A 13341-nucleotide genomic window follows, 5' to 3' on the forward strand; every position below is an offset into this window, starting at 1 on the left:
GCCAGCCCAACTATGAATGCCGAGTTATTGGTGATTTGAAACACTAAGCTGGACACGAGACGGGATGCATTTTTTCCGCTCGTATCCAGGACTGTGTCGGCGACGAACCGCATAGATTGGCTCTCTTCCTCGCCACCAAACTCAGTAGTTGTTCTGGCCTTCCTCCGACTTTCATCCAATACCCTTACACTGTATATACACTGTATGCGCTGTGTTTACACCGTTCTTCTCGATTTCTTGTCTAGGTGACAGTCGCACCAACCGGTTTCTACTCACATCTCTGAGAGTGTTTTCTGTTGAACGGCGCATCGTCGTCATCGACGGTTCGCTCTTGTTTATTCTTTACTTTCCAAGTCGGTGACTATCCTGCTCACTGGTAGCGTAGTATGCCTGTCCACGGATCGTTGCCTTGGTGGTACAGTTGCTTTGGGTTCCTGACTACCTGCAATCCCGTTATTGGAACCACAGGGGTTACAGGATAAAAGGGAAATTCACGTGTACGAACACTGATCCAATGTCGAATTCACACACCAGAAGCAGCTAGGTCTAGCCGAATCTACTGACCGTTGCTTCCCATTATTTCTTCTTACTTGAGATGCCTGTGTCGTCTTGAAATCCCTTTCCCGTTAGAAAACACTGCCATCTTCGTAGATCATTTGGCCAAGGCCTTTAGGTCCTCTCCTTCGTGCATGCTTAGCATTCTTTAAGGTATTTTCCAAGATACCCGAGCTTCCAGAACAGAGTGTACGCTTATCACTCTCTTCGATCGATTAATGCGCAGCTTAAAGGGTTCTCACGACAGGGCACCTCAACACAGGGTATCTCATCTACCCTCATCTACCCTCTTTACACAATGAATGAAGGTTCTTACCGATGCTTAGATTACTTACGATAACACTGTCCGTCCGATTGTGTCTGTTCCAACGAGCTCCACGCTCTTCTTCAGACTCCGCCTTTAGACGACCAGCACTATGAACGATGATATCCCCATCATTCATACTTGGCGTTTTGCAGTCGCTACCATGTTCAGCTCTACCAATTCCTCCGTATCCCCCTCGTAACCACACATTATTCGACAGTCCTCCTGATCTTTGTTGCTGTATTTCCACTTTGTTCAGTCAGCAAACTGACGAATGAAGCTGCGTCGAATGTGGCTGTACCCCATTCCCGTGCCTGCGACTGTTTCAAAAATCGAAGATTCCCCTCAACCGGAGCATCGTTTTGAAGTCTAGGACAAAATCCTGGTAACCATCTCCCGATTTTGTGTAGCACACGAAAATATTCATTTCCCACCTTGACATGCCTCCGCGTATCTGACCGGACAACCTGCATCATCTATAAACTCTCAAGGGATCCACTCCGGTTACTACTGCAGAATCATCGGTCTTCGTTTTGCGACCGATCTCTTCGTGTTTTCTCCCCCCTCCCGAACCCTGGAACTCCCCACCGCGCAATGCAGCGCCCGCCTTCTTCCACATTCTCCCCAGTAGAGGTATCATTTTGTTCGGTAAGCCAACTTGATTGTCGTTTTGTTGTGATGAATAAGGTGATGTATCTGACCTTGGGACTACCAGTTCTCTGTAGACCGTGTATAGCGCGGCAGGCAAGTTAAATTGCAGCCCATTCTTTCAGAAACACTAACAAAAGTTGACTTTCACTCTCTCCTGACTGGACTGTTTTAGGTGTGAAAACAAGGATAGCAGAAAGTGTATGCCTTTGTTACTGTAGCATTATCAGGATGCGGATGAAGCGGCCAATCTTAGGGTGCCTACGTGGGGTCCGATCTCAGGTAGCTCAAATAATGGAAGCAATATCACGTGATCCAAAAAGAACTGTAAGTTTTCTGTGGAATTGTGAACAACCTACGGTGTGAAGCCGGGGGACTTTTCAACCTTTAGTTTTTGGGATGTGCCTACACGACCTAGGGGCAAAAGCGGAGTTGTTGTTTATTCTGGTGTTAGCGCTGCGTTGTGACCTATTTTGATCATCATACTTCGTGAATGGCCGGTAATTTCACAATTCTTCTGTGGCATCAAGGGCTGCTGCAGTAAACTAAGGCTCCAGACGGTTACGATATTGCGCTCCTAAGCGTTCAACCAGATCCCGAGGTTCGGCAGTTCTACGTTCACACACGTTTCTTTTCAGAATATAAAAGCTAATGAAGGTTGACAATATTTGTTAAAGTACTCAGATTATTCCGTTTCAAACTGTGTTGGATTTGAATACTACTCCGTTATCGTCTGCTCTGTTTGGTTGAAAAGTTCCCAAACTATCTTCAGAACTCATTCAATACATAATAGCCGTTTGTTTACAAGCGTCAGTGCGAATTCATGGACCAATCATTCCCTGTATTGAGCTTATCCACACTATTTCTAGCGTCATGTGAACGGAACTGTCACGTGCTCGATTCACTTCGCATTCATGTGAACGGAACTGTCACGTGCTCGATTATCTTCACTTCGCATCGGAGCATGCCGAAACGTGGTACTTCTGGCATGCGTACACATATAGATGGAGTGGAAATGAAACAAACAAGATGAGGATCCAGGTAGATCATCCACCCTGACCCCTATTTTGCTCGTATCACGTGACAGCTAAGCCGAATGGAATATTAGCTTTTTGTGTGTGACACATTCTGCCGATTCCCTGCGAACTACTGTTTTTTTAGTGAGCCGAAACACTTAAATACGCTTCATAGCAGTCTGATAGATCCGAGCTATGTAGTGTGGGGAGACCTGGTGTAACGGTGATACTACTGAGGGGGAGGCCTGCGAGTAGTATGTGTTGTTCTTGGAATTTCGCTTCGCTTGTCTTGCAAAGCGAGATCTCTTGCGGAATTCGTAGAGTCGCATTGTAGCATTTGCTTAAATCTGAACAATGAATGATTGGAGTCAATGAATATCCAGGAAAGTTCAAGCAGATGCGTTCAAGAGAAGATGGATGTCTAGTTTTTTGTAAACAAGATGCAAATGAGAGTTTTACTTCCCTGTCTAATAGTCTGTAACCGGTAAGTTGGCATTTCCTAATAAATAACTCCGCAGCGAAGGCCTTCTTTCTTTCACTGGTAGTTTTCCAATGGATATATTGTGTTGTACCTGGAGTCAGTCTATGCTGAAGAGCTGAGAAGCACTCACTTGCAACCGGCTCATACGTGAAAGGAATCATCGGCAGTGTGCATCTAAAACAATCAAGAGAAGTTTCGAACCCACGAACACTCAGCAGTTTGGCCACGAGTGGTTGTTCAGCCTTGTAACTCACACTTAGGCAGGATATAGCATCACTCAGCCTTCAGTGATCGAGTCTATCTGAGATCGGTTTCTCGGGTACGCCCAGAATGACATACTGCAATATCTCGAATGTCGTGCCAATACAAACATGACGAGGCAGCACATTTCGTTGAAAACTATCAAAAGCGAGAGATTCATATGAGTCTCCGTTTGAAAACGAGTATATTTCGCCAGTTGTGTACAGTTTGGGTACAAGCGTAACATAATATATTCACATAAACTCGGGGACTATCCCGTGAACAGCAGGATGGATGAAGCCGGTTGTTGGCTGTCGAAGAACTTTCAACAGCCGTATGATTAGTGTGCTCCGTCTGGAGCAAATCGTCTCCACATGCTTTGTGCGCATTTGAAATGTCTCTGGTCTGCAGGTGCTTGGAATAAATCACACATTTACCCACTTTCCCTGCTGCTCAGCTAAGATTCTAAATAATTCTAGAAGACAGTATTTTAAATTTTTGGTGTTTGTTCTTCATTTTGTTCAGCACACGTCCGACCAATCAGCTGGTCAGCCACCTATAAGCTAATTTTTCAACAGCCAATCACTTTAGAGGTACGGCATAAGCTTAGATGCTACAGGAACACAAAAAGAAAGTGGAAGTACTCACCCAACCTGTCACTACCGATATCTTCCACACTGGTGACGAAATGAGTCACGTTAGAGGTACGGCATAAGCTTAGATGCTACAGGAACACAAAAAGAAAGTGGAAGTACTCACCCAACCTGTCACTACCGATATCTTCCACATTGGTGACGAAATGTTTGCAAGCCACTTGACAGGATTTGAGAGGAAACCAACAGATTGACTACCAAGTAGCGCACTAGGTTAGCACTACACAGTCAAAACACCGAACCACACTAGTTTATCAACAAATGCCAAGTATCCATTTCACACCGGGTAATCGTTCACTGGACATCCCTTATCCTTACAACAAGCATTTTTTGCCTGGCTACCCGACCCGGACTGTAAGACGATTTTCCGCTTAGTTTTATCCAACTGCTTGTTTTTAGCAAGGGACATAAATTTCCAGGCAATTTGAATGCGCTGTTGTATGCCGTCAAACGTACAGCCATTCATCATGACTTCAGACGCTTTCATTCACTTTCCCTGCACGTTCCGTCTGGCGTGGTTGTGAGGTTTGTCACGCGTCACGCATCCGACAGGAAAAGCACTGTAATTTGATTTAATTTGGATCTATGTTTCATCTGCAAACAATACTCCCGTCGTTTATCCACTTAACGCAAGTGTGTGAGCACGTGACCGAGTTCTCGGACAAACCACACCAGTCGTTGTGCTTGTGCGCGGGTCGATCGTTACGATAACCAGAAATCGATGATTGACCGCGTTTCGCCAATCCAAAATGGTGGATTTTTTCGTTCCCGTCCCGTCTTTGGTTCACCGGGTATCAGCCTCAGAGTCGCAGCTTGAACTGTAGTTTGACTGAAGTGTGGGAACAGCGTGTGAGACAGCATATTAAGTGCTGGCACAGCCAGGTTTATTAGACTGTGCACGTGATCAACATCAGAAACTAGGACTCGGCTTCAGTAAGACATTCAGATCATGGGAACTCACAATCCTAAACACACCACTATGCCTTATTTCTAGTTCGCAACACGATTTCTGAGTCTGCTCACTGAGATGAGACAACGTGTATCCGGGACACTTTTGAATCCAACATGTTTTTTCTCAGAAGGTTGTCGCCCGAAAGTATACAAAGCAACAGGACAACAATGGAAGGAGGGGAAATGAATTCATCTCAGGTATATGGGTCAAAAACAAGACCGGATCGGATTATGCGGTCAGACCGGGTCTTTTGAAGGCATAAAACATGATGAACCGTGAAATGTCGTGTTAAAATATAGCCTTTAAAAAAGAGACCACTGTGAAACAGGTGGTTGACCTTGTTAGACAGCTTGGGATCACACGCTGCGAACGTATATATTGGGTCTAAGTTACCAGCAGCTGGTTCCCGTTGGAGGTATCTTAAACTACACTCGTCTCCGTTGAGAGAATTCGCAGTGTGATTAACTCCTTTCTTATTCTCAAACGAACTCAAAACAATTGTCTGTCGGGATGATCGTTATAGATATGCCAGTTTGCCGACTGTGACCATCATAGGTTCACTCGATAGTAATTGTGTTCCGATGCAATACACTACTCATAAGGTTGCTGAAAATTTTTCCACAGCTCACGACCGGTTTTCACCTTCTTGGGGCTCTTAAAACACCATAAACGAGAGAATCAGCTGGGTTACGGGTGAGTCTCCCGCAGAACAGTGAAAAGAACACGTTCACCTACTCAACTTTGACGTGACACCCTCACTGGACTTCTTCTGGCTCACCTCCAATCACAACCTATCTTTTTAAACGGGTATTAGTTGAGGTTTCGTCCTGTCAGAAAAACCGGTGTACGTTGAAAAGCCGAGGATCTATTTCCTCTTAATTGGGACTCATCAACAGTGCGCCTCCCACGAAACTCAGGGAGTTTTGAATCTTCAGCTTTCTGTAATTGTCTAGACACTCGGCAGTTCGGCCATGAAGAGATGAGCATCAGTGTGAGTAGCTCTCACTTTGCCAAACGGTTGGCGATCCTAACGATTATCCAAACCGATTGCCACATTCGGTGGACAAAGCGAAGAAGGTGGATGGCGGTGATATCAAGCACAGTCGGATGCTTTCCCTTCTGTTCACAAGGCTTTCAGGGGAACCAAGCGAACATCAAGTTCCTAAGGAAGGGGGAAATTAAATTTTCCGCCGCCATATACGGCTCTGTGATCGTTGTGCAGAAGGGATAGACTGGCTGAAGAGAAGGATGGACTACATAGTTTCATCATTTTCAAACGTTTCACAGGCTCCGATATGATCGGACAGCACAACTTCATGCAGGTTACTGCGGTCGACAAGAGTTCACTGCTCGTATACACTATTCCAAGCATCGATTGTGATTTCATCCAGCAGATGAGGTAAGCCCATGCCGAAATGTCAAGAAGTACTTCACTCAGAGAGGGAAAGATCCTAAATTATTGAATGAACCTTCCATTATCAACCGAGGAGTTGCATTATGTGACTAAAAGTGAGCGGCTTTTGTGGTGAGAAATTGCTAGGCACACTCACTGTTGGCCAGCCACGCGTGGTTGCGTATTAAACTGTTCTATTACCATCCGGGAATTCGTGGTTCTGAATCTTCCAAGTAGCATAAAACATAAGTCTGTAGGCGGACACGATCCACCGACCTCTCACTCTACCGACTGACCTACCCAGGACGCTTGTTGTCCGTCATGCACTGTTAGGCAGGAATCCACACGGATCCCGCTATACCGCACGCCTTCAGGCGCTGCTACGGCTGTTAAGCCTAGCCCGCACGAGACTGGCCAAGAATTCGGGGCGCTTGCCGGTCCGGCATCAAGACGAGATCTGATTGGTCGGGAATTTGGACCCATTAGCCAATCATGACCCAGTATTGGCCGAATTCCGGCTGCCCGTGGCGCATCCAGAACGCGTCAGAAATTCCAGAAAGTTATAACCGCCTACGCTATATACACGAAGCGCTGTACAACTGTTCCTGACTTCGTTTTGGGCATTATTAGACCTTATGCACCTTTGGTGATTGTTTTGACGTGAACGCTAGATTGGGAGGCTCAGACCGAGAACTAAGCAGAGGAAAATACCGTTACTACACACCCGAAAACCCCTCCGGTGGTGTCTGTTCATTAATTCACCTAGACTTTTCATGAAATCCCGGGCTAATTTTTGAGAATTTAAAACAAACCCATTTGGGGATCTGAACATCAGACCCATTGTGTTTGTCACACGAGGGCTCGCTTCTGATAGGTATCAACTCCAACAGTTTGGCGAATCAACTTTGAAGTCCAGGTACAGAAGCATGGCGGACAGCGGCGCTGAATCAGTCGGAAGAAAACCTCTCCCCCTTTCAGTTCCCAATTTTGTCCTTTGGTTGATGTTACGTGTACCTAAACCGCGCTGGAACACTGCGACGTCTTACATTCCTTCTACACTTGTTCGAGGCTTGCTCTTTTGTGATTTTTCTGAAGAAAAATAAAAGAGTACGCGGGAATTATGGTTTTGCGCTGATAACCTTCAACAGCGCCCAAGTGGGCTGAATATCTGTCTGATTTCAGTTCGGTTCGCTGCCATCGCTCTAGTGCGACATTGGAAGACCAATGGAATTCGGCTGTATTAGACAGGTGGATTCAGTGTGCGGGGAAAAATTGCACAGTGTTGCTGAGGTTTTACACCTTGAGGGTGGATTCGTCCAGGGAAAGTCGTCAGTTGCATTCGTTCTAACAACTGAACAGGACGTCAGATGGTCGGAAAACTGAGACAGGTAGCGTCCAGATGTAAATCTGACGGTTTGTAACCTAACCAGCCAATCACTCTTTAGGCGTGAGTACGAAAAGACACAGATCTTCCGTTTTCTTCGCTAAACTATAGTGCCTTGCAGATCAAGAAAGTTTGGGGCTGCAGAAATGACGAAAGGATCAGTATAAACGATTAATATAACTCTTGAAATGAGGACCCTTTCCACCTCTTAAGAACGGCTTTTCGGGGATACCCTCCATAAAGCCCTGAAACAGGTTGATCACTTACTTGAAACATTCAATCTCCAGGAAATGACTCCACTTCAGACCACAAAAGGTGTTTCCTTGGTTAGGGATGTTTTCTCAAGACTTGTAACTTCCGAAGCAGTTGGTGGCATAACCCTACGTGTCCATGCTATATCGATCTACCTGCTTTTCTCTCGTATCTTACTTGTACCTACCAGCTTCACATTAAATGCCCAGAGAAACTACTCACTTTTTGTCACGTTTCAGACTAACAAAATCCTGGACGAAATAAGGTCGACATAGAAGCCTATAAGATGTTCAACATGACCTCACAATCAGGATTCTTAGCCTTCTGTTTATCAATATCGGGGGCCAGAGTTTACAACAAGATTTCTTTACCCATAACAGGTGTTACGATCGCTCATACAGCAGTCGAACAAATGGACCAGGTGGACAGACACAGGAGTATCCTTGCCCTCCCATGTCATCGGTAGTCTTAGCTACCAATAGTGTAATTAATGGACGTGCTCAGAATCTCCTCCCATCAATCAATAGTCCCACCACCTGTATCTCGGTTGCTACGGCAACTGGGCGCCCACGCAGAAATAGACAACTTGCCTGATTCTAAACTCTGATCTTCAACTGATTCCCACCCTTTCAAAGTGAGTAGAGGAGACCTCGTAAAATCGTTTCTGTGTAGTCTATTGGGTAGAAGTCGTTCCGGTCTAGCGGTTTCACACAGGTACACTTGTTCCTTTTCGGAAAAGCCACATTTTAGTTTACTAGTGAAACGATCTACATGAGAGACAAATCTAAGAGGAGACCGTCTGTGATTTTCTCTCTCCGCGGGAGAAAAACAGTGATGTGTTCTGGAGGTGCATCGATGCCCTGCCAGATCGCTGGCTTCTAAGTTTTGCGGTTTAGGGTCAATGCAACACGTAGGGTTGCACCCGAGGGATTTGTCATCATGAAGCCGAACAGTTATTTCCAGGCCAGCATTCAAAAGTGCCTGACAGTGCGGTGTACAGCTTCCTGTGCCCGCATCAGCACATGGGATTCATTGATTGTCTGGCAACGCCCTCAATCGCAATTACCCAATCATATTCCTGCCTCTCCCTGCGTTCTCTGGCCTTGTAATCTGACCTTTATGTCAGGTACGTATCAGCGTTCTGATTGGTCATTCGTGCATCCTTTCGTAAAAAAATACTATCGGTTGCTGCACTGGTACGGGCTTTTTTGAGCCTTGAAGTTTTGCGTGCGTAATTTGGAGCCAGTGTAGCATCAACTCGGGCCAGGCCGGTGCTAGTTCCTGGAATGGAAATTCTAAAGTTGGTTATATTGTGCACTCTCGGTTACCCCAGTGCCCAAAACAGGGATTGAGCTGTACGCAGAAGAAAGCCTACACGTCTAAGATGTTACGTTTAGAAATTTACCTGATCAAACAAGCTACATGCTGCTTAGCGAGTGTGTTTGATGGATCCGGGGACGAGATGGCTCAATTGGTTAGGGTGCGAATTTACTGACCAGGAGGTCCGTGGTTCGAACCCGACTTCTACCTCTCTACTTCCCCTGTCTAGGTTGGGGCGACCGGGCAGTATCCCAGCCCTTGTGCTCCCTTCGGATGGCATGGTATCTAGGCATCAAAAGGGTGCTACAGTTAAACGATTTTTTTGATGAATCAAAGAAAGTAGTCCGCAAGCAATCTACCGAAACCAAGTAAATAATTGAGTAAGGGTGTGGTGAAAAGGTTTGAATAACTTGAAGCTGATAAAGCATTGAACAACTTGAACAACAGAGGGACTCTTTGCTCATTATCATCACCANTATTCCTGCCTCTCCCTGCGTTCTCTGGCCTTGTAATCTGACCTTTATATCAGGTACGTATCAGCGTTCTGATTGGTCATTCGTGCATCCTTTCGTAAAAAAATACTATCGGTTGCTGCACTGGTACGGGCTTTTTTGAGCCTTGAAGTTTCGCGTGCGTAATTTGGAGCCGGTGTAGCATCAACTCGGGCCAGGCCGGTGCTAGTTCCTGGAATGGAAATTCTAAGGTTGGTTATATTGTGCCCTCTCGGTTACTTTAGTGCCCGAAACAGGGATTGCGCTATACGCAGAAGAAAGCCCACATCGTTTAAGATGTTACGTTTAGAATTTTACCTGATCAAACGGGCTACATGTTGCTTAGCCAGTGTGTTTGATGGATCTGGAAGCGAGATGGCTCAATTGGTTAGAGCGCGGATTTACTGACCTGAAGGTCCGTGGTTCGAACCCGACTTCTACCTCTCTACTTCCCCTGTCTAGGTTGGGGCGACCGGGCAGTATCCCAGCCCTTGTGCTCCCTTCGGATGGCATGGTATCTAGGCATCAAAAGGGTGCTACAGTTAAACGATTTTTTTGATGAATCAAAGAAAGTAGTCCGCAATCAATCTACCGAAACCAAGTAAATAATTGAGTAAGGGTGTGGTGAAAAAGTTTGAATAACTTGAAGCTGATAAAGCATTGAACAACTTGAACAACAGAGGGACTCTTTGCTCATTATCATCACCAGCCCCGCTAGAAGCTCCCTAACCGCGTTTTGAAGCAGTGGGAAGGCTGTGAAAGGTGAGGTGGCGTAACACTTGGAAGACGCTTCTGTTGGAGAAGACTTCCCAAGCATTTCTGTCGAATCCAAATTTTCTGTTTGACAGCACCTCAGTGCACACGAATATATGTTGTTCTATGTTGTTCACCCGAGAGATTAATGTCCTTGTTCACGATACAACCAACATCTGTTAACGATATCGTGATGCCCTGATATTTGATGCGCACAGAAGCTGATGTTAGAGAAATTTGAATTCGAAATGACGAGACCCACGATAGTCAACATCAGATTTGACGTCTACTCGCTTGCAGCAGTCACGACTGGGGTCAGCAGCAGAATTAACTGGGTCCCTCAGGCACCCTAGGTGCACTGACCCGTATCTTTGCACTGTAGCGGCTACATTTTGTTTTAAACCTCACCGTCTCAGCCTGTTGCAAGGATATGTGACTTTCGCATTAAACTCCGGATAAAATCAAACCAAGCTCAAACTACTCATGTGAATCCAATCGATAGTGTGCATAAATTGCCAAGAATAAAACTTGGGCTCGAACGCAGTCGAGCAAACACGAAATGAGATTTGCTATGCATACGATGTAGAAGATTAAGAAGAAAACTGTCGTAAACATAGCGACAAGCAGCTCCGAATAACGAAAAAAATGTCAATAGTGGAAAAGCTAACTCGAGGACTGCGCCTACCTGACGAGCCCTAAGAAGGATAAAACCGGTCGTGGGCTGTCGAAGAATTTTCAGCATCCCTATGAGTAGTGTATTGCGTCTATACATGTATCGTGACATCTCGAATATCGTACCAACTGAAACATTAGGCCGCCTGGTGCAGCACATTCAGTTGCTTGAAGACATCATAAACGAGAGATTCAGCTGGGTCCCGATGAGATTCCCGAAAAAAAGTTTGCAAATGAGTGTATTCCGTTAACTTGGCATTATTCCACATTGACATTTCGATTTGATTAGTTGAAATGAGTGTAAAATGACCGGATTCGAAAGCCTCTGATATCTGTTTAGACGGAAATTGTGCAATTGTTATGAAATACTGAATGCAAACCTAGTCACCCCGGGATAAACGAGGTGTCAAACCATAGGACGACTTCTGGGGATAGCCCAGCTGGCTTCATCAATAAATCTGAAGCATCACTGAATGAATACTACAAGAGTGACGAATGGACTTCGAAGGACTGAATATAAGGATAGGTACTGGAAAACTCGTAGGGGTGCCCGACAGTTTGGAGCCGCTTTCAAACTACGAGTCCCGCATATGGATGTTGTACAGAAGCCGATAATAATGCTGTTTCTTCGACCATGTTGAGTCTAACTTGCCATAATGATAATCTTCCTGTTCATTTGGTTACTCCGTCAATGCACTTTTGATCTCCACCTGTTCATCTGTACCGGGCATTGACCTTGCCACAAAGGCCGCCCCCTTCCGACACTGGGGCATTGGTAGTTGTGTGTGTGTGTGTGTGTGTGTGTGTGTGAATCATCGTCACCATCATCATCATCATCGACAGCATGACATCAGTGTTCAACACTGATGCTTCACTGCCAGAAAGTCATGATTTATTTGAAAACCTTTTGTAAAGAAAGGAGTTAAGGTGGACGGGGAAGGGACTTAGTGCTAGCTTACCACAATCATTCCGAGGTACCTATACTTCCAGACATTCACTCAGGCAATCTGGATAGAAACTGACAATAAGAACGCCACTGACATCGGTTGGCACCCATATCTTGTAGTGTCTCCAACCAGGCACAGTGAGGATCACCGTGGTCCCCACCTGGAAGGCGAGTAGTTCCGACAGCGCCCAAGCGTTTCGTGATCTCCTTCATATTCCTCTTCCAAATCAAGGGTTGGCCATCTCTCTGTTTATGACACTCCGAATTGGGTATAGAAAGCAGCACTCTCTTCAATAAACGATGGTTCGGCAGCTGATCTAGTTACCCATGAATGATCCTGCCCCGTCTGTTGAGCCTGCCCCGACTTGCTCTGTCGTGATTTCCGTGTAATCACACCCTGAACCGGAATCACGAGACTGACCTCCGGTGGAACGGCGGCAACGCACTCTATCATGCCGAATTTCCACTTAGATGTGCCGACCTTGACACTGTACTGTGCCGGCCAGTGACAAACTTGTACACCTGTTGAAGTCATGAATGTGGACGACTGAGGTTTGTTCTACAATTTTGCTCGCTTTTGTGTGCAATGTACGTTAACTTTCGAAATCAATTCTTTCTTTTGATATTCAAATCCACGCATGACTCAAATTTCTGTTCTAGGAACATCAAGACATCGGAATAGATTCGGACCTGTAAGCTTCTGGATACGAGTTCGAATGTCTTATCAGCAATTCGGGTAACGCATCGCTGCCGGTTGCTTGTTGATAACGTACCGAGGCCTCGAGAGGGTTGATTTTTGAGCAGTCAGATGTCAAATCGTAGCAAAAAATGATGTTTTTTTGGTGGTCTGATAACGTATCGGAATTGGTTTATCAGTGAAATTGCAGAAAAAGATGGTCTTGTGTATACCAAGTTTTTACGACCTCGTTTCACTGGGAATCCCCTGGTGGTTTCCGTAGCAATTTTGCTGTCTGTCCTAATGCCCAGCCTGGTTTCAGACTGGCAAGATAGTGGCGTGTATTACCGGTGTAACGGTGGATACTACTGATGAGGCATGCGAGTAGTGTTTCCTCGTAAATCCGAATCGCGCCTATTGGAAAGTGAGATCTATTGCGGAATTTGTGGAGTCGCTTTGTAGCACTTGCTTGCATTTGAGTAACAGTCAATGAATATCCAGGAAAGTTCAGGATGACGCGTTCAAGAAGAAGACGGATATTCACTTTATATTAACAAAATGCAAATGAAAGTTTTGCTTCCCTGTCCAATAGTCTGTAGCTGTTC

At 45.5% G+C, this 13341-nt stretch overlaps 1 protein-coding gene across 1 annotated transcript in view; it reads right to left on the bottom strand.

Moving 5' to 3' along the window:
• The window catches only part of T265_07227 (hypothetical protein), a gene marked incomplete at both ends in the record, with an annotated part of 13459 nt that extends 12461 nt beyond the window's left edge, over positions 1-998 (bottom strand). Inside the window, one exon of the mRNA XM_009172692.1 lies at positions 891-998. Coding sequence (XP_009170956.1) covers positions 891-998 — 108 coding nt within the window. The remainder of the gene's footprint in view (positions 1-890) is intronic.
• Between the last annotated feature and the right edge of the window lie 12343 nt (positions 999-13341).

Source organism: Opisthorchis viverrini (assembly GCF_000715545.1).
Source record: "Opisthorchis viverrini unplaced genomic scaffold opera_v5_164, whole genome shotgun sequence".
Lineage (NCBI taxonomy): Eukaryota > Metazoa > Platyhelminthes > Trematoda > Opisthorchiida > Opisthorchiidae > Opisthorchis > Opisthorchis viverrini.